Source organism: Lepidothrix coronata, unplaced genomic scaffold (assembly GCF_001604755.1).
Source record: "Lepidothrix coronata isolate B3197 unplaced genomic scaffold, Lepidothrix_coronata-1.0 Scaffold62, whole genome shotgun sequence".
NCBI classification, from domain to species: domain Eukaryota; kingdom Metazoa; phylum Chordata; class Aves; order Passeriformes; family Pipridae; genus Lepidothrix; species Lepidothrix coronata.
Window position 1 is genome coordinate 1,226,930 of NW_016690242.1, and position 22,538 is coordinate 1,249,467.

The window sequence follows — 22,538 nt, forward strand, 5'->3', positions numbered from 1 at the left end:
GTAGGTACTTTTTGGAATAAACAAAACTCTTCCCTGACTGAGCATTTAAGGACACTGGCATGTCAAACCTCTGTAGTGCTTTGTTATAAGGCTGGGGATTTCATTTAATCTGCCCTGATGGTCTGCAGTGCTGGGTCTGTGGTGATGCCTGTCAGTTCCTCCTCCTCCTCCTCCCAGCTGTCGCTCCCAAATCATGCAGAGAGAGTAGGTAGAGCCTGGCTCTGTGAAGGCAGACAGGAATCGTTATGAAGTCTTCAGTCCCCGTTGATTTCCTCATGGTAGCACAGTTGCAGTGGTGACTCTGTCAGGTCCCTCAGAAAGGTAGCTGTGGTTACCATGGGTATGAACAGAATGACGAGTTTACTTGTGCTGCAAACAGTGTGGAAACAGTGTTGGGATAAATTTAACTTTGCAATGCAGGCAGCTACTCAAATATCACTTAGATATACAAAGTAAGGTTGGAAGAAATCACATATTAAATATGTTTCCTGGCAAGACTTCATTGTATTCTGCCTCTATGGGGAAACAGAGTTAAGAACAGTTGGGTCCTCTACTGTTTCAAGGACCTCATTTTTCATCCTTGACAGAGTTAAAGCACAAATATTAGTTGAACTTGACTTTTTTTAAAATCAATGTGTGTTGTTAAAATTTTGTGGTAATGTTTTGCTTCCCTCATCCATACTGGCACATTACCTTAATGTTTTAGAAGACAACTTCATGATAAATCACTTCTTATACTCAAAGCAAGTGGTTTTATTACCCATGTATAATGGAGTGATGATATTCCACTTCCACTTGATGCTTGAAAGAGTCAGCTTTTTTTTGAACCTCATTCTATTCTTGCTACTTCTTTTTTCACCTTAAAGAATAAACCTCAATAGCTTCGATTTTTTTCACAAAACAGCATCACTTTTGTACAGCAGAAACAAGTTTATGGGGTTCGTGAGGAGGTTCCTTCCCTCTTTTTTGTTCCTGTTGTGTCTTGACCTCATTATCTGTGTAGCAGATACTTCATATGACTCTTGAAAGAATTGATTACCTTTTTTTTTTGTTAAGACAATGTTTAGATCATTCGCAAAATAACTTGCAAAAGACATACTCCAATCAGTTTGTTTTCTAATCACCCTTGTTTTCTCTTAAGTCCATAATTCTGATTTAATTTCCTGAATGAATGCAGATCAGATTAAACATACTCTTCTGCACATTACCATTGTGCATATAAAATGGTGGCTTTTGAATTTCTTTTCCATTATGCCATGTATCATCACTGCAAGGATTTTTTTATGACTTTACTAACATTTATAGGCGCAGAAGGAAGCAAAAAAAATTGCAACCTATTTTATACATAAAACAGAACAAGAATTTGAAAGTCTGATTTTGTCTGTAAAGAATTATGGGTTCTTGTTTAACACTTTTGTTCTGAAGAGGAATCATACAACTTATATTTTCTGTATGCTTTATTTATTTCACTGGTATTGTCTTTCTTACCTGGGTGGGAATAATGAAGAGATGTTTTGATGACAGTTGGCTAAAAAAACATGGAAATTTTGCTATGAAAGACAAATAATTTTGCTAAAATACAGTTTTTAGGTTCTGAACGAGCCTTTTAGTGCCTTCCACATGGGAAGAGACTGCCTTGATCACACAATTTCACTTGAGTTGTTTTAACTTTGAATTGACATGGATTCCTTGTTTAGGAATTATATGTGATTTTTGCTATTCATTTAATAAAGTAAGGCTTCAATATTTTAAATCTCAAGGTGATGAACAGGCATGTAGTCTTTATTTTTCATGAATCCAAATAATAAAGTGTTGCCATCTTAGCTGATAGACATTGTTTCTTTAGTGAAAAATTAGGTGACTTTTTCATTGCAGCTGTGAACCCTGGAACATCCACAGCTTTCTCAAAGGTAAAATATGTTCAGCCTCAATCTAACAAACATGTACATGCGTTACACAAACAAATAGGTTTACTGGCCCTTATGGTAAGCGAACTGCAAAACCGAACTGATGAGGTCCTGATGTGAAGAAATGACTGGTTTTGAGGCAATTCCATTTCTGACTCTTATCTGTTGGATATTAAACTTGACACTCAGCTGTCACCCATCGTGCCCAGCAGAGTTGAAGGAAGCCTCGCTGCAGTTGTCAGTCAGCAGACTCTGAGTCAGCATGCATAATACACAAATAGTTGCTGATTTTTTTTTTAACCTGTTGTACTAAACCCAAATACTAAGTTGAAGGACGAAGTTCATCCCTTGGTCTTCACTACTACACGTACTTTGTGCTCACTGAGATTATTGGGTCGTAATACAGCACTTTCCCTGATTGTGGAAGATGTGGTTAAGATCTACCTAACAGTGACTCCTGGAGGGAAATGTGGCTGAAGGTGGATCATCTGGACAAATGGCTTAGCAGCAGGACAGACTGCCACAGAGAGACCACATAAGCTTCTCCTCTTCCAGACTAGATGGGAAATTCTGTGTTCAGAGGTGGCTCTGAGAGTGGTGGAGCTGCCATAGAAAAACCCTGGAACTTATATTGCTTCTCAAGAGCCATTTCTAAAGCAGTAATGTACTTTCCTCTAATGAAAAGGAAAAGAGGTCCTAGGTTTTTGACTAAGTCATTAGGTATGTGTGCTTTGCAAGAATGGAACAGATTTTTGTTGAAAAACTGAACATTTGAAACCTCCAAATCTCACTCAACAGAAAGAGATTGCTGATTTGGAAATGACTCTGCAGTGATTATTCTCTTCCTCTTGATTAAGTTCAGTTCCTGAGACAGCTATTGTCTCCCATGGTACATCACAGCCAAGGATTCACTAAATGCAATATGTTTTACGCAGCAACAAGGAAGACCAGAACAGAAATCTTGAACATCCTTAAAAGGAAAAATGAAAAAAAAATCCAAACATTTTTTACATCCAGCTTGTAACTCTTAGTTAAAATTCCAGGGCATTTTTCAACAAAACCTTCTTTTTTTAAAAGGAAAAAAAATGCATTCTCCTGACACTTTTTTATTAAACTTTGTTTGCTCATCAAGTTGACCTAACATTAAAAAAATTGAAAATTCCGCATATTGCTTAGCCTGATTTCCATAAACCTTGTCTAAGGAAAGGCAACTCATTTGCATGCTGGTCTTGTTTTTCATTCTGCTCTGAATAATACCATGGGCTGCATGTTCTTTGTCTTGTTGAACTCCGAAACATCGCTTTTCTTGAGGATCATCAGATCTAACAAGGGTTAAAGCATTATTTCAGTAATATGCAGCTTTGTATATTCAAAACTTGTAGTGTAAAGGGGAATGCTGTTCTTCATTAATTATGTCAGCAACTGGAAAAGAGCTGCTAGGAAAGATTTGCACTGCTGCTCATCTAAGACATGGCAGTAATGTGGGATGTTTCTGCTTTCAAAGCAGAATACAGGACAACATGACTAATTGTGTTGGTAAAGTGGCGTAAAGCTCACCGTAAAGTAATTATTCCCTTGCACACCAGAGAATGATGAGTCTTTGCCAAATCAGATGCAGAACACGAACTTTTTTCTTCTATTAAAAAATTAAGGCAATGCAATACCCCACAGTGCATTCGTGTTGCATTTGCTGGGAAGTTTTCTACATCATGCTTGGTATGGAGATTTGAACAGCATGTTGTGTTTTCATATCATTCTGTCAAACTGTAACCATATCAACTGGCAGTACAGGTATTTGGCCCTCAGTACCCTGATGTATTGTAAATCTGTTATTTTTATATAAATAGACTTCTTACCCTACAAATAAAATTAGAATCTGATCCTGATTTTGAATAGCAAGTTTCAAATGAGAAGGTCATTTTATCTTGTTTGTAAGAGAATAAAAGAGCCCAGAGTGGGCTGCAGTGTGGAACAGCAGAATCCCAGTAGGTTTTTGAATTTTCTTTGAAGAAACCATAACCACACTGATCCCTGGAAAACACTGAATCCATTCCAAATTTAAGAATTGTAGATTATTCTTGTGTTAGGAACTCAATTTTTAAAAAATAGGATGTTAAACCATGCAAGTTGAATGGTTACCTCACTGAGAAGCAAATTATCAGTAGAGAAAGCAAAGTTAGTCTTGTTTTTTCAAATCATCCTCAATGCTAAATAAAAGCTTATTTCCAATATTAAGTTGGGGCTTGATTGCCATGACAGTGGTGGTTATTTTTAGGGTTTGGAACATAAAATGGAAAGAAAAAGTGTTAAAATGTAGAAGAGGCAGAACTCATGCTGCCAGGCTTGGAATGAGAAGTGGTGGACCATGATAAGATAGTCGGGGCTAGAAGGTCACCCATGAAATACCAGCTCCTGGTTGTTGTCCCTGGCTGCTGTGCCTCCTGTATCTTCCACTTCCACTGGTAAGACCACACTTGCTCTCCAGCACTGCCAGGGTACACAGTGGTTTGCTCCCTCATTTGATCAGTTAGATGCTAAGATGTTGCCAGTGGTTTGGTCTGGGTAACTAGTCTTCACTGCTAAGTGACAGTATTTTTGAGTAAAACTAGAAGACTCTTGGGTTCTCCCTTTCTACTCCACTTCCCTTTTCCATACTGGTTCCTTAATTCTCTTTTGTAAGCCACAAATCTTTTTCCACCGTTCTGTTATATGTGAACTCTGCTTTGCTTTGTTTATAGCAGGTGTCAAAACTCATTGCTTTGGATTGCTTAATCCCACCTCATCAAAAGGGAATTGATTGCTGCTTAGAAGCATCACTTACAAGGCAATGCTTACAAATCTCTTTATGTTGACATACCTGTGAGCAGTGACTGTTTCATCTTATCCAAAATCACAGTTGTTTCAGTGCTGCCCTCTCCTCCTCCTTTGTTGATTGATAGCCACATATTGCGAATTTCTGCGTTGTGTGTGTTAAAAATTACATGGAAGAAGGATGATCTTTATAGTGTTTGTGGTATGCATTAAAATAGTGTTTGGATCCTTGCCTGAACTACCAAGTGCCCCTGCCTTAAAAATGGTTGGCATTTAGGTAATAGAAGACCCCTAGTTCTTTTCGGCCTGACTTCTACGCTTGAGAGAATGTATAAATATTGTAGATGGTTTGAGTACTCCAAGGCACAGAACTTGTTTGTAGCTGTCTCTTAAACACTGTAGCAGCAATTGTGCTGGAATATTATTAAAGAAATGGATTGGAAAACCAGTTAAACAAAAAATTGTGAGTCACATATGGTTCATTTAAGAAGTTATTTCCCATCAAACTCCCTGTTACTGGACCTGATGTTACTTTTAAAATCAGAAGAATCTATTTCTTAGCTCCAAGTTCTATGTTAAATTGGTCTTGATAAATATTCTACCTTGCACTGGAAGTTTCAGATTTTATTAGCTGGTTTTAATATTCATCTGTACAGTTCCTTAGCTGCCTCTGTCTCATCTAAAACTAGAGGTGAATAAGAACACACATTTCGAAGGATGTGGCTAATTTTCTTATATTGATGAGAGAATATTCCTTTGATTTGCTATGTTGCAAAGTTGAGGACCTTATGTCTAGATTTAAATTGATTCAAGAATGAATGTCTGTTTTTGATCCACGGGCTCCCTCTCCTGGTCTGGGAGGTGCTTGGCACCAGGAGCCTGATCAATGCAGAAGGTAAGTGGAAGTTATTTGTGTATTGATTTAGGGACGTGATGTTGACGGTGTCTCTTAACTTCTTCCATGTTTAATGACAGAACTGTGCTCTCTCTAATAGCAGAAATGAAATTAACATTATGATGAATGAGGGTTGCAGCGTCAGGTTTATCTTATTCAAATGCCAATTAAGACATATCACAAGGACAGAAAGCAATGTGCTACAAACAGTATTTACAAATAAAACCAGTGAATTTGCACATAGAAATAACTTCGTGAACATATACTCTCTAGATGCACTGATACTTCATCTTTGTTTCTGTGACACCTTTGTATTAATATTCTTAGATTATAAACATATTAGTATTGTAAATTGCTTAAAAAAATTGAGAGTTTAGAGTCATAAAGCACACCTCATAGGTAAAAATTTTATCTATTTTAGAGGTCACTTAGTTTTACCTCAAGTTTTAAAGTTCATTTCTAAATTTATGAAGTAAATTTGTGGCAGAGTTGAAGAAAAAGTTTTTGTGTTTTACTTTCCTAGTCTTGCTTCTAAGAATTCTTTTCAGCTTGAATTTATCAACATGAACAAATGTTTGCATAGCTTAAGAAGTGAAACAAGTTCTAGAATGTTCCTTTCTCTAATATTGTTAATTCATATGTATATTGCAGCTGACATAATTTTAAAAAAAAAATCTCTTCAGCTCCAGTGATTTCGAGTAGATGCTGTTTTTCACATTTTTGGACCAAAGACCATCATGATAATTTTGGGCTTGCTTTATGCTGAAGTAAGTGACCACAGAATGTCACAGGGATTCAAGATATGCAGGTCCAAAAGATTTATTCAGAAGACCTGCAATGCAAGTAGGGGCAGGGCTGAGACTGGCTTTTGTACACTGATGACAATGCAAAACAAGCACCAGACTGATGTGAATAGCTTTCACTTTAGAATATCAGGCCCTTTTATTCCAGGGCCTGAGTTTATAACAAATATTCAAAGGAGTTTCTAGCATTTTCATTCATGTTCAAAATTGAGTGTAAATTCTGAAAAGAAAGATCTTACTAGTGAAATATCAAATCCCAGAGCTCATTCAGAAATTTTTTGCTAGAAGTGCTAATTTAGGTGTTCCTCTTGGCTTAAGCAAACATTGACAGTTATATGTCATGAAGCAAAACCAGATTTGGGAGACCTATTGTAGCAATTCTCTCAACTTACTTATTATTTGTTCCAAAGACACTGAGGGTGAACTTTTCATGTGAGCAGAGGATATAAGACATATATGAGAAGTGTTAAGTATTTTACTGCTGTGAGTTGGTCTGACTAACGTTACAAGAAGGAAGACAGTAGAAGTGAATAGAAACAATGCATAACATATGAGTCAATAAAGTCTGTATCTCCTGAGAATTTGCTGGTTTTATGTATACTATAGGCACTTGAAAATGACAACTGTTTGCTGTGCATTCTTGTTATGCCACACTCTTGATTATTCCCTTCACCATCTTGTAAATCTTCTGTCCTGGCATCTATTAGTTATCTGTTCACCTTATTTGGGTTTATAGGGATTGAAATTATTTCTGAGCTAAGTTATCTAGCCTCTGTAACACCAGTGCTCTGAGATAGCTTGATACTTATCTATTGGTTAAATAGGCAATCTGACAGGAACACAGCACTCCTATCTAGTTTAATGGCTTATTTTACTGCACTGGTACATTGCAACTATTATGATATTTTAACATTTTGTACCATACTCCTCCTCCTCATCCCCCAACTATGAAGCCTGTTTAAAGTTTAGACTGTAAGGTACATTGAGCATACAATGAGAAGTAGCTTTCTATAGTGCTATTACTTGTTAAGTCTTTTCCATTAAAGCAAAGTGTGGTTTTTTTCTTCTTTTGTGCACAGGTACTTGGAACACCAAATGAAGATACGTGGCCTGGAGTCCACTCTTTACCCCATTTTAAACCAGGTAGGCTGAAGTACCAACTTCATCCAAATTCTCTCCCTGGAAATACAGAACAGAGATAGCTGCATCCCTGCCCACAAACTTCAAAATGACTTGGTGTGCAGTGCGTGAACCATAATGCACTTCTGTTGCTGCTTTTTATTGTGCTCAGGGTGTGTGTGGGGGTTCTTTTGTTTATTTTCTTTTCCTTCTTTTTAATTTTCTTCTGTTTATTACAGTATGAGCCCTGACCTGCTTGCATTCCTCAGCCACCGAGTATTGTACCTTTCAGATTGCTAGTAGGGTGATTCCTAGTCAGTATTACTCTCCTTGCAGAGCACACCAAACTTTGACAAATACTAAAGGAAACCAAAGAGTAGAGAAAAGACATTGTGAAAGCTGAAGTGATTAATTAGATCATCTCTTAGTACCTTTCTGCAAAGGTTCAATTTTTTAATACATGTTATATTTGAAGTTGTCATTTTCTACAACCATCCTTGAGGAGCCATTTCACCATCTGATACCTTTTTGTGAGAGGGAACAGTTTGTTCCCTAGAAACGAGCTGGATGTGGTCAGCTTCATTATGCTATATATGTATGCATGTTTATATATGTAATATGCATAGTATTGTGAATTTCTGAGTGGGGATCTTAGAAATTCATTTTTAAACACAGCAAAGCAGGTGAATGAGTAGGAGATGTGTTGGCTCTTGGGGGTGGTAAAATACTGGAATTGGTTGTCCAGAAGAGGTTTGCCATCTTCATTCTGTTCAAACCCTGACAGGACAGGACCTGAACAGCCTGAACTTGTTGGACCTGCTGTGAGTGGGTTTGGACTAAATGGTAAAGAGAAGGTTACTAGATGAAAGACTCTCTTGGATGAAGGACTTAAGTGGCTCACAGTATATTTTGCTAGGATGAGTCATCTATTTATAACCATATGACTGAAGTCTGGAAGTAAGTGACAGAAACTGACCCAGGAATCCACTTTCAGATGTTTTTGCCCTTGCAGACCTAAGGTCTCTCAGTAAACTCTTGGTTCTCCTTTTTTGTGATGATAGTCCCTTCAGCTTTAGTGATAAACTGTGACAATCTCTATCATCCTACATCTTTTAAACCTAATTTTCAAGTTATCTCATAGGTCGACCATAAAGAAAAACATTCCATTTTCATTTCAGCCTGTCATACATCAGATCTGCAGAATCATAGTAGCTTTTTTTGGGCAGCAAAGAGGCAGGAGATAAGGCAGAGGAGCTGTAAAGGACAAAGGGATCTAGGTAGCTCTCAAGAGACAGAGAGAAACAAATACATTGTAGGGTTTACCCTGATAGGAAGACAAAGCCTGGAGAAACAGGAATGCAGACAGCCTTCTTGCACTTTGTTTTCAGTCTCTGTCCTAGACTTACTGCTGTTTACTGAAATCACACTTTAGTGAACTCTAGTGAATTAGTAGAAACTTCTTTAACAAGTACAGTTTTTCACTGAAATACTAAAAATACTACAGTGTTCTTCCCTAAAACAGCTTTTATGTTTCCTCTTCCTGATACTAACTAAAAGGTAAGCATATACGCAGGATCCTTACAGAAATATAGTGGTCTGTAACAGCAGTCCAAAGACATTTTTAGCAAGAATAGTGAAGAGAAGAAAATCTGGAGGTGTCAGTGAGTGCTGTTTGGGTTGGTTTGTTTTTATTCTTCCGTGTGATACAGCAAAGTTTTGAACAGTAGATGGCAGCCAAGAAATTTCCTGGTTTCATTTTGCAGTTTGGTTTCCAAGTGTATTAAGGAAGATGGGTTTATTACCTCAGAAGAATATCAGGAAATAAATCCACTCTAGGTACTTCATTAAATCTAATTTTTATACAGGCATTGTGTTAGACTTGCTCTTATTTTCTCCATCCCAGACTATGGATTTTTTCAGCTATGAATACATAATATTTATACAAATGCAGCGTGGGGGCAAGAAGAAAGATGCCTCCAAGACAGAAAGTGGTCACTCAGTATTTTCACCATTTCTGCATGGTGTGGTCTTTGTTCTCTCGGGTCCTTTCCACATCTGTGAAGTATGTATGTTTGTACGTTACTATTATTATTCTTACTGGCAACTATTTACTCGTTCTAGGGCCTGTTAATGCAAAGTGCTGAGCTCCTTAATTCTCTTGCACTGTAGAGGTCTGAGAGCATTCAAAAAATAAATTCCCTCTTCTGTACAAATACTGTGTTCTTTACTCCCTTTGGAGTAAAGGGAGTATTTCTGTACACATACTGTGTTCTTTACTCCCTATATCCTTGATGACCTTGGTAAAAGGATTTTTTGTTTGTTTTATGGTTCCTCATTTGCTGATTTCAGAAACTACAGCAATAGAAAGCATCATCTAACTGGACAACCAAAACTGGCTCACATACCCCAAAATGGAGTAGTTAGATTTTATCCTGGTAAGGTATGGAATGGTTAGAGCAGCAAAAGACATCACCTCTGGTATCATACTGGTATACCAGGTATGCGTTGGACAAAAATCTCTAACCTATGGGCTAGGCTGGAATTAAAACTATTTGCTCAGGCCATTAAGGTCATTGGAGATGTTTGGTCATGGATACTGGATTCTCTGTTGCTTCTTAAAAATATGCCTTCCTTCGTGCCATTCTGTGCACAAAAGCTTTCTAGCTATGGCAAGGCTGCATTATCCCCTTCCACAGATGCTCAACCAAATATGCTGCCCTCCCTGATGGTCTGAAATTGTTGTTACACTTCAGCTTTCATAACTGACTTCTTTGGAAAAAAAATGGAGGTTAAAGCTTTAATAATACACTTAAGATGACTTAATCTCTTCCTTTTCTTAGCCGAACAATGCAGGAAGGACCCTGACATTTCTTTCCAAGTCTGAAACAATTCCATTATTCTTCAGGATTTGTGAAATGACTGTTTAAATATAAGTGATATGGGATTAAGTAACTCTTGCATTTTACATGTGCTTGTGAATTTAAGACTGATAGCTGCTAACAGTAAGTGTGATAAATTGAGAAGTGCAGAGAGCACTGGTGATGAGGATATCGACATCCACTCAGGTAAGGCTTTGGTGCTATAAACTGAGTTGTGTAAGCATAAACCAAAAGGATCTGAGCAGAAAGTATCAGTGATAAATAGTATAGTTTAAAAAATGCTGGGCACATTAAATGTCTGTGGAGTTGGAAAGACTATTGAGAGTAGAAACAAAATTTCATTGTATTTCTTGTTTGTATACAGACTTCAATAACTAATTTTCATGCTGTGATTTGATAGGGCACGGTCTTGTGCTGTGGAGAGCTAATCACAGTTTATGAGGAGGAACATGTCTGAAAAACATGGCATTAGTCTCATCTCTACTACAGTGAACAAGGACCTGATTATTATGGAAAGCAGCCAGTGCATAAACAATGATGACCTCTGACATCTTAATATGCAGGAACATTTCTGAGCTTGAATAAGAAATGTGTTCCTAAGGCTAACTGTGGGTGGATCTATGTCATCTAAACCCCTAACCTTGGTGATTTTAACAGACTATAATATTGAAAATAAAATGGTCATAATTTTGTTTGCTATTTAAAAAGTCAGAAAACAACTTGTATTTTATCTTCCCCCTTTGAGATTTCTGATAACTTTCTATGTAACAAATATTCCAAATATTATGGAAGATATTCAAAGGTAAAAGTTGACCTGGTCTTTAAGTTTTCTCTGGGCCTCAACCTTGGTCCTCTCAGCTTGTACCTGTGCAGACCAGCACATGTACACACATGTCCTTCTTAGTAAATTACTTAAGGATAATCTAAATAATGCATTTGAAAGTTCTGAAATACTTCAGAAATGTTTCGGTAACTTTGGGTTACCTCTGTGATTCACTTTGATGCTGTTAAGGATGCTATAATCTTGAGAGGGTCTTCAGGTACTCAGGTGTCACCAAAGAAACCCAGCAATTCTGGATCAGTCTGAAAGTAAATTATCTGCCTCAAATAGGAAAAAAGTTTGAGGAAATTATGAAAAAGTGTTAGTTGCTGTTTCAAGAAAATCTTGAGTTTTCATCTGGAATAGAAGCCCCACGTTACTGGACAGAGACACTGCAAATGATGAACATAGGACTGGAAGAATATGTTTTCACTATTTATTCTTTTGTTACAATACTTTCAGATATGTGTAAATTTGCTGCACTAAAGCAGATCCAACCACCAATTGTATCACTGGACCTGTATCTCAAAGAAAAAAATTAAAGTAGTCATTTGCTATGTCTTACCTGTATGAGTAGAGATGAAGCAGTATTCCAAAACAAACTGCTTCCTTACCTGCCTTGTGTCCAAGTCTTCCTGATTTTTGTGTATTATTCTCTCCGTTGTTGTTAAATCTCCCATTTTTCTTAGTCTGGAGTCTTGCCAACTTTTCATCTGCAGTGATTTGTCTTGGATTCAGAGTCCTACCCAAATAATTGAGCAAGATAAGTCTTTGGATCAACATCTATGCTTAAGTCAAATTTTCACTTTTCCTACATTCTCAGTTACTGTTTGGGACTGATGCTGTGTAACCTCCATCCTGGGAAGTTAAATAGAGATTTATCAGAAGGTACTGTCAGTGAGTAAAGTGGGAGAAGGTAAGATATGGTCACAATAGAAAAATTAAATGACCATGGCCATGAAGAGATGGTGATGGTCAAGGAGAAGAAGTAACTTGTTAGGATTGTGGAGAAAACATGAGAATGCTATGTCATGTTCACTGTGCATCAGTTCCTTACAATACTGTTTTTAGGTGAAAGAAGGTTAAATATTTAATCTTGGGCTGATGGTGTAGGAGCCTGAACCTCACAATGCTCAACAGACAATCAGATGCAATAGAGAGTAATATACCTGAAAGGTGCCTTTATGAGGCAATGAAAGCAACTGCTGAGCACTGATTTTTAAAAGAGAATCCCTAAAGTAAGAGTCTCTCCTTAAGAAGAAAGGAAAATACAAAAAGAAACAGCGAGAAAACAGTTTTCATGGGAAATACTGCATAAGACAGAATTTGCCAGAGACTGACAGGTACTTGATGGATTTATTAAAAAATCACAAGTCTGTGACTGACAAAACCACTGTAGAACTGGTGTTCTGACTCAGGAATTCTACTTTGCTTCTCAGATGATCAATAAATATAGATTTGGTTTAGAAATATGATCTGCCTACTTGCATCTTAACAGCTGATTGATAGCAAGTTGTTTTCAAAGGATTCAGTCTTCATTTAGAGTAGGGTTGGGCCGTGAGACTAAACTCCTTTGGTACAAACACACGAACATACTGTATATGAGAACATATGGCTTTTCAAACTTGCATAGCAGTTTTTCCTATAGACTTTCACCAAAGCCTGTCAACAATTTATTACACGCTGAATCAGTATCTTGTTTATTTACATCTACATTGATGCCAGCGAAAGTTCCCAGGTGATGTGGGAGTCTACTGTTAAACTGTTAGAGCAGCCTCTGGCCTGCCTTACCTCACGACAATTAGCACTTACCAATAATTAATTCCTGGGCATGTTTAGGGAGTTAATGTAGGCCAGGGACTGTTCTCCATAAGAAGGAAGTTCCCATCTCCTATATTGGAGGATGGAAGTGGAAGGGTGCTGCAGTAGTACTACAGGACAGTGATGGTGTCTCAGCTAGACAGCAGTCTCGAGCACATTTAAATTACTGTTATAGATGTAGTATTCAAAAATTCGAGTATTTGAGGAAAGGAGAGGGACCTGTAAAGGAGAATTAATTTCAAATTTCTCTCCCTTTTTTTTGCCAAAACTAAATTGTATTGTTTGGTGTTTTCTCAAGTTTGTGGTATCCATAACCTAAGAGAAGTAGAATTGTCTTTGTTTTCACCATTTAAAAAAACTATATTAACCTGAAAAGTTAAAGTAACCTATTACGTATGCAGGGGAGCCAGTGCGAGCACTGCTGAAAGGCAGAACCATTTAATGTAGAAGTCCAGTGCATCAGACAATGCTAGCTATTAAAATTACATTTTCTACTCATGCTCAGTAAGAAGTTTAGAAAACAGCATCTGTCCTTCCTCTTTACACAACCTGTGCACTTCTAAAGCAGGTGCTTTTGGAAGGGAGAAGAGAGGGGATGGGATGGGATGGGATGGGATGGGATGGGATGGGATGGGAGAGATGGAGAGGGGGGAGTTGAAGTAATTTTTCTCAAGGCCTTTGACATACAAAGCCCCAAAGTTTAGCTCGTGTGTATGTAAAACTGCAGTTGTCAATGAACTTCAATGAAAACTCTAATTTCACATTAGAGCTGCAAATATTATAGTGCTTGAAAATTTGCTTGTCAACATGGATGCTTGTCTTTGTATCTTTACTAACATAATTTAAATATTTTTAGCATAGAATCTTTAATAAAAATAGCATATGAGTCTTACATATCACAATACGGTGTTAGTCACATTAGACTTAATTTAAATGTAAAGAAAACCCTTTTAAAGAAATAATGAATTAGACTTTTCAAAATATTAATTATGGTGATGTTTAAATATTTGCATTTAAGCTAATCACATTTGGTTTTAAATAGAGAAGAACATTAATCAAGGAATGCATATTAGCCATCATGTTTTGATTAACAACATAAAAAATGCCTTGAAGTCAAACTGCATTTTAAGTTCTTTGGTTTAGACTAGAAGCTGATTATCAATAGCACTAAAAAGAAGCTAAAAATCAAAATATATTCTGCCTCTAATTCCTTATGTAGCTTTTCTTGCCTGTCCTAGGTCCTTTCAAGGCAAATGTGGCAAAGGTATAATAGTTCATGTGTTTTTCTGACTGATAAAAGAGGAAAAAACCCTCATCTTGTTTTATGTTACTTAAAATGCAAGTGCTATTTTTTCAATTCTCACAGCAGACCAGTATTCCTGCAGTGGTCTGCTAATAAGCTCACTAGTGAGTTCTGCTGAAATTCACTTCTGTTTGAACCTGCCCTTGATGCTGGGCTGTCAGATGGAGCGTGTTTATGAGGCAGATAATGATGTTTGCAGTGGAGAACATGTAAGTATATATGTGGGCACACAAGTGAGTATGCATATGTATTAATGTTGCTGTAGAGAGGTTGTCTAAAGGAAATAAGAAACAGACAGAAAGAAATACTGTTGTTTCTAAGACCACTTAGTACAGTGTACTGGATGAGCTCTCTGGCCAGGCTTTTTTTTCATCTAGGCCTTCAAAGTGGCTAGAATTTGGGAGCACTTGTTTTAAGAACATAATTTTTTTGATGCATCGGGTTTGTCAAACCAACCAACTTGAGAAATTTCCTCCTCTTCCTCTGGTTGCTCATTTCTGCTTCCATTTTGCTATTGTTGTTCTAATAGCTTTGCTGATGCTATTGTTTGTGGGGCACAGTCCTAAAAACTTCCTAGGCACATGAGGCATTGAGTTAGCTGTGCTGCAAGGTGTGAAGCAAAGAACAGCTCAGATCCATGTACTGCCAGAGCATTTGTGTAACTGCACCGCCCAGCATCGGTGAGTGGGTTGTGTGTTGTGCTGAGCAGAACTGTGAGTCTTGGTTCAGAGACTGGGCTTCTGAGGCTGTGGATGTAATATGTTAGACTAGTCCTTTTGTATACTCCTCTAACATCCTAAAAGGCACGCTACAGGAAGATGTTGCTACTTCTTTCCAGTAAAGAATATGAATACTGTATGTTTGCTCTTGTTTCTGCAGTCCTATATAGGGATCTCTTTACACTGCATTTGCTTATGAACATGCCACTTAGTCAAGATTTGGCTAATTTGGTCTTCTACGAAGCAAATGATAAACACTTTTAGGTGCTGTGGGATTTAAAGACAACTAAAAATTTCTTTTTTCTTTTGTTTCACATAAGCAAAAAATCACCTTTGACTAGTGAAATACAGCACCCATGTGAAAAGCCAGCTCTGTAACAGTGAGACATGGTTCTAGTGAGGATGATTGTATATTTGGGATTAAAATGCAGAGGATGAAATTTTGTTTCCTGAATTTGTTCCCAAAAGATTAGCAAATATTTAAGTGCTTACATAAAGGAAATTAAAATAATACTTTTTACTTTAAATTTCAGATGAGCTTACTGTGTTGATATTCCAGTGTTTTTATTAATAATAAACACATTTAATAAAAATAACCTAAAAATATTTGAACTGTAGTATATATACTCACAATTTGGAACTATAAAAATTCAAAATACATCTGAGATCAAATCCTGATCTGTAAACATAAAGTTTTTCAGGTTTCTTAAATATCAGCCTCATGAGAATGAGCAGCTGCCTCAGCAAAATAGTGTGCCTCGTGTTCTTGACAGTGGCTTGCGAGTGCTGGAGGATGGCTGTGTGGGTGGGTGATGATGTGTGGGTCTGCGTGAAACTCTCGCATCTGCCTGTTTGCTTTTCAGTTCTGAGGGAGAGGCATTAAGTTTTTGCTATAAAGGTTTTCTTCCACAAGGTTGGACCGAGATTTGGATCGCCACTAGTGTTGCCTCTCATAATGTACATCAGGCAAAGATTTCTTTTGGGGGGGAACATTCATGGTAATTGTGCAGTATTCCCAGGATCTCACATTACAGTCAAGATCTACTGACTGATATTACTGTTCTTTGTTATCAAATCAATGGGAGCATCTGAAAAACAAATACCATATGCTTGAAAGTATCATAAAATGTGATTTCTTGCAGTTGGTCACAGTCAGATATGTATAGCTTTAGATTTGGGTTTATTAAATCCATCGAGCACTAAAGGACGGAGGCATTCATAGAGGTATGTGGGAGCCGTTCACTCCGAAAAGTGACTCAGAAGCCAACTTGGGGATGTAATTCTGAGATTGAATTCCAGTTCTGTCATTAATTGAACAAATGCAGGACATGCTCAGATAAAAGTTGAGAAGATAAGTTACTTCCTTTTTTGGCTGTGTTAGGACTGCAAGATTGGTGTTTTTAGGTATGTAATACTGTGGTTTCACAGTTCAGGACCTAAAAAACTGGTCCATGGTGGAGGAGTTCAAGGACAAGATTATTGTAGCTGCTCTGTTCTGGCAACTCTGAAACAAAACTCTGATGGGGTTTTTTATTCTCTAAAGGATGAATTCAGGAAAATACTAAGAACTGGCATGTACACAAGGCTGGGCTTAGTTAACACAGTAGTCCCATCTAACTGTACTGTCCATGAAAGTTAACAGGACTCTGGTTGGAGCTATGACCACAAAATAATGTACAAAAATATGAGCTGTATTTCATCAATGTGTGGCTTCTTTCTGTACAAAGCATTTTAAGTACAGAGCCTCTAATCTGGTCAGAGTAGAGAGGAAAGAGCTGATACCACTAGTTAGGAGAAGCATGATCTGCAGTCACACAGCATGTTCATAGAGTTTGGAATTAAGAACTATGGATTAACATGTGCCCCTCTATAGACAGGGTTTCTTCCTCTCCATGTCTTCCCCCTAGTTTTCCCTCTCCTTGCCTGATAAATGCAGGTGCTTACTTAAGAAGATGTTTAGATGAGAGCCGTAGACACTGAAGAATGAAGATCCCTTTGAGATGTTTGTTCGTTTTACTCATGCGTGTCCCTTATAGCATTTACATAACTGGTTCCAGTATCACTTTTTCAGTAAAATCTCATCTGGCATAGCAATAGTTTTTCAGATTTTTTGCAGAACTGAAACAAATCTTTTGACATTATGGTCAAAAGGCAGTTTAGCCAACTGGGTGACTTGGGGGTTTTCCACCCACAGTAAAAATAGCTTAAACTGATTCAAGTAAACCTCTGATAGTCCAGTCAAGGAAATACATTGTGTATGATACTTCTCAAATGTTTTCAGTGGATGTAACTCTGTTGAAGTCAATTTGAGCCAACTCAGTATCTGACCAAAACATATTGCAGAATGACAGATAAAATCAAAATCCTTCTGTCTCCAGGTCTAGATTAGCTTTTCAGCAGTGCTTCAAGTCAGTTCAATTCTCTTTTCACCCAGCATTTTTCTGCACTGAAATAGATTAATCTGCAAATTTGCAGTTTATTAGCTGAATGTGTATTTCAGACTTTTTGTTACATGGCACTGTCTAGCTGCATCTTATTTTTCAGTCCTTTGTCATAAATAAATGGACAGTTATGGTTGGACTACTTACTTATGAAGTATAGAAAGTCTTTATTTTTTTATAGTTTTTATGGATAAGTATCCATTTGCATATACGCTTTTAACTCCCATTTGCAAACTAAAATTAAAAAATTAGCTTAGCTCCTGCTGAGGCCTATGCAACTTGGCTGTTAATCTTACCAGAGCTCAGGCTTTTCCTCTGGAGAGCAGAATTAGTAAAAAACTGGTACAATTTGAATTGTAATGTTCTTCTCCCTTGTAAGTTTGGATCATGCTCTCAATGCCAGTACAATCATTGAACTACTTACAACAGAACATGTGTTTCAGTACTGAGCTTTTATTTGTACTATTAGATATTAAAACATAATCAGAGGCAGTGACTCCAGTGGCATTTTACCTATACTGAGCCATGGCTATATCTAATAATGATCCTGACTACTTTGTCCATTTGATTTAAAGACCTACCTCAGGGCACTGGCACCTCTGCAGTAGGTGGCATTGCATGCCACGTATAATAGAGATAAAAAGAAATTGGTACTTCCTATAATTTTAACCCGGATGCCTCAGGTGTGTAAGTTATTTTGTTGTAATGTGTGCACACATAAAATTGTAAGGAAATATCTTCACTTGCTCCTCTCAGTAAGAACATACGCAGCAACTTCTTGTTTTCCCCTCTTTAACCATTATGGTCTGCATTCATTGTGGTATCAAGACTTAAGAGAAAATACACAATGGTTTAAATTGTTTTTCCTTTTTATAGTACCCAAGCTGCTAAGTGCCTGGGATTGACTTTATCAGTAATTGGAAAGTACTGCAGAGTTTCTAATTTACAAAATTTAGGATAATGTTAGAGAAGTCAGCTAATGATCATCTACAGTCAAATATTTTCCAAATGTAGAAACTTTGTTGGTAATAAAAGCAAAATGACACAAAACCCCCACAAAAAACCTTTCAGATTTTTGTTTTATACACTCATCTTTGTCTAAAAGCCTTTAGCAGTATGACTATGTAGTTAGCATTTGGTGTTACTTGCTAAGAAAGTTATTTGAGTAAATTTAGATACAACATTACATAAGTGATATTTATAATTTATATTGGTGCTGGAACTATTTGTAGTCATGTAGCTTTGACTTTCCAGTACACTTGTCACACATATCTAAAAGAGAGTGATATAATTTCTTTAACTGCATCATTATGGTTAAAGCAATAAAATTTGTAAGCTTGAAGTGACCCTCAGACACAGTTCACAGGTCTGCTGCTTACCAAAAACTTCCAGTAGTGACGTCAATGAGAGTTGAAGCTTCTGCATTTGTTTTTTTAGCTAAAGAGAAAAAAAAAGAAAGAAGAAGGTATAAGAAAGAAAATCAAAGCATCTACATTGATGCTAGGATTTTGCATGTGCCTTGGTTTTGGCACCTTCAGAACTGATTGCATGTGAAGTGTACATGACAGCTTTAAAACTCAGATAAGCAAAGTACAGAAATACAGGAATTTGAACACAACCCCTTCCAAGTTACATTTACAGCTGTTTTTCACAATAAGACACATACATAGCTATGTGCATATATATGTAAAAAATACTGCTGCAACTGTACAGTGGGTCTATTAAATGTCATGCTCATAGGTGAAGAGAAAGCAAAATTTTATATGTATATATTTTTTTTTTATTTTAATTTTTTAGTTTATGGAGTATTTGGTAAGTTTAGGACTCCTTCACAGCAATTAATGCAACCACACTAGGGTAGTTGGTGATGGTGAGTACCAGTTTACATAGCAGAATTTCAGTGCAAGGAGTCTTCATGGAAAATGTTATTATATTCTCCGGCTGAATTTGAATGAATACAACTGCATTTGTTTCTTCCTGAGAGGCATTTAACTCCTTTTGCAAAGGTTAATGAAGTACTGCTCATCATTTCTGCAGCAGCTCTCATAGCATCTTCCTCTTCCAGCTAGAGTCCTACTGCAGATCAAGCATCTTCTTGGATATGAGAGGGAAAGTACTTCTAAACCTAAGAACTTGATGTTTGAGTAAATAAGCTGTCATTGTACCTGTTACTTCTGCTCATTATCTGTACATATTCTTTAGAAAATGGACTCTCATGTGGCCATCATGTTCTTTGTGTCTCTGTGTGTCACACGGACCCACACTTACTCCTATGCTGCCTGAGAAGCATAAAAACATGACAGCGGGGTCATAGAGAATTGTATTTGCCATGAAGAAAAATAAAAAACCATACTAGATTTCAGGCTTCTTTTTTTCCCCTAGCAGTCAAAAACTACTTCAGAAATAATTGTAAAAATTTACATTTCTGGTGATGCCACAGTAAATGAGCTTTAGGTCGTGCTGGTTTGATTTGTTTTAACAAGTTAGGGTCTTTTCTGGGTTTTGGGATTTTGGTGTTTTTTTCTCCCTGTTTGTTTGGCAGTTGCTCATAGGTTAGTTTTCTTCTCTTGTTTTAGGACTTCAGCTACAGTAGACATATAGAAATGATGAAATGATGAAAATTGATAGTAAATAAATATTTTTAAAAACTAAATCCTGGTTTTAGCGTAAGTAATTGAATGTGCCTCTTCTTTTTCTTACAGAACGGTTTACACAGTATGGCCCTAAAAACCTTAGACAAGCCTGGAATAAGTAAGTATTTTTTTTTAATTGCATTTTTGACTCTTCAAGGATACGATTCATGACAAGTTGAAGTTATCATAGATAACTTAAAATGACTCTATTCTTTTCAAAGAAAACAGATTTGTATTGCCAATTACCTGTAAATAGGGAGAAACTGCATAGCATCGTATTTTCTTCTTGGGGATGTTAGTTGACAAGTGTATTGAGCTCATGGAGAGATGCTGTGTTATTGCTTTGGGGTTTCAGTTTTGAATCTTTTTTTCTCTGTTCATCTATAACAATTAAGAAACTTTTAAAGAATATATTGCTAATCAACTTTTGAGTGTTGTTTCCACATAATCATGCCCTGTCGCCAGGTCCATCTGATCATACTATGTTATATCTTAATTATCATGAATGAAAAAAGGTAATGTGAATTCACCATGCTTTTTTTTTTCTTTCAATGTTTCCTTATTTTTTCACATTTACGTTAGATGGGCATTGATACACAGGTTTTATGTTCAAAATACAGATAAACCAGGGATGCCTATCCAATCATCTGTATAAAGGTTACTACTAGAAAAATTCTCAGCATATGTAGAATTTTGTAAACAGGATATTTGGACCTCACTGTCTTGAACAACTAACATCTTTTATATTTTGAGAAAGCATACAGAGTTTGAGTTGGATGAGCAGGATCACAGCTATATCAACAATTTGTCATGCCAGAAAAATTGTTAGAATTTTTCTACTCTCTTTTGACCAAAATTTTTTGCAAAATGGCTAAGCCTTTGCTGCACCAGCATTGCTGTTTTCTTTCTGGTACTAATTCAAAATTTTATTTTTGCCTCTAACTGGCTGTCTTGTTGGTAGTTTACCAGGGAGTTCAAGAGATGAATCAGCAGGAAACTAAAAGGTCTCTAAGTTCACCACTGAAACTGAAGATACAAAATGTTTTGGTGAAGGAGCTTCCTTGCTATAAAGAAAGAAATTTATTGATATGAGTAGAAATCCAAATCCTTTTTCTATACATTAACTTATTAGCAATGAAGTGTGTCTACAAATGCAAAATCCATAGCATGGTACAAGGTGTGTTTAGGTTTATACTCACTTTGCCATTCTGTTATTTTTTCTCTATCTGCTCCTTCCCAAATCAATTCTGACTGAAACACAAAGGTATTTTTCCTTTAAAAAAAACCCCAATGACTTTTGAAATTGTGGTTGACTGAACAAGGAGAAATCTCTTAAGGTAGCAAGATTGTTAAAATTAGGTGTTAGTTGTTGGATGTGATACCATTGATGTTCATCCTCTGAGTCTAACCTTGTATTTCTGCAGTGCCAGGGATCTTTCATGACCTTGTACCTCACTTTGCAGTACTACTGGATCTTCCATGGTTAGCAGTAACTTCCTAATTCCTGCAATGAGGCATAAAGCTGACACTGGCTTCAGTGCAGGCCTTCACAAAGGTTAAGTGTCACTGGCTTCCATTAATTGACTTTTAACAGTCTATAGAAAAGTTCCTGGCTTGTGCAGTTCAGACTAGGAGCCTAATTTGGTGGGTTTTGTGGGTAAATCCTTCTCCTATTTACTGTAGATGGAGCAACAGGAAGATTAGCTTCACTTATATTTGGCTTTTGTGAATATCTCAAACCATTTTGCCAGTTGTTGTGATCCTTGCAGGCATCTTACAATGTTTGTCTCTACCTCAATCTTACTGCTTGGAATAATGCAATTTCCTGAAAGTCACAACTTTCCTTTTAAAAATAAAGTCACTATAATTGTCTGTATTCTGTCCCTTAACAATCAACAAACTTGCAAGTTCAATTTTAATTAGAAAGTAGTTAATGAAATCCAAAACCTTGGAAGAAGCAATTATATTACAACATAGACAATTAGATCTGGATTGGGAAAGGACAAGGAAACTAATATTGATGTGAATGTGTTTCCTTGGGGGCATATATTTGCGTAAGTAATGAGAATAGATACTGGCATGCTATTCTATCCATCCTGCAGGCCTGGACTGAGCGTTTCTATGTTTTACCAGCAGTTAAACTGTTAAAATATACAGTTATGTATTAATAAGTACAATAATGGGTTTGAATTTGAAAAGTTACTATCTTGTATTTCCTTCAAGAACATTACAGGAAATTTCTGTTTTCATATAATAGATTAAAAAAAAAAGAAAAACAACCAGTTTGCTTAAAACAAAGCCTTGGTTGCTCAAATTTCCTAATTGACACAAGTTGTGATCACATCACAGGCTGACTCAAATAAAACCATAGTTTTTTAAATTCTAAG

At 36.8% G+C, this 22,538-nt stretch overlaps 1 protein-coding gene across 1 annotated transcript in view; it reads left to right on the forward strand.

Moving 5' to 3' along the window:
* CDK14 (cyclin dependent kinase 14) overlaps window positions 1-22,538 on the forward strand; it is a 316,963-nt gene that overhangs the window by 210,273 nt on the left and 84,152 nt on the right. The window contains exons 10-11 of the mRNA XM_017817641.1: window positions 7,496-7,559; window positions 20,221-20,269. Of these exons, the coding sequence (XP_017673130.1) occupies window positions 7,496-7,559; window positions 20,221-20,269 (113 nt within the window). The remainder of the gene's footprint in view (window positions 1-7,495; window positions 7,560-20,220; window positions 20,270-22,538) is intronic.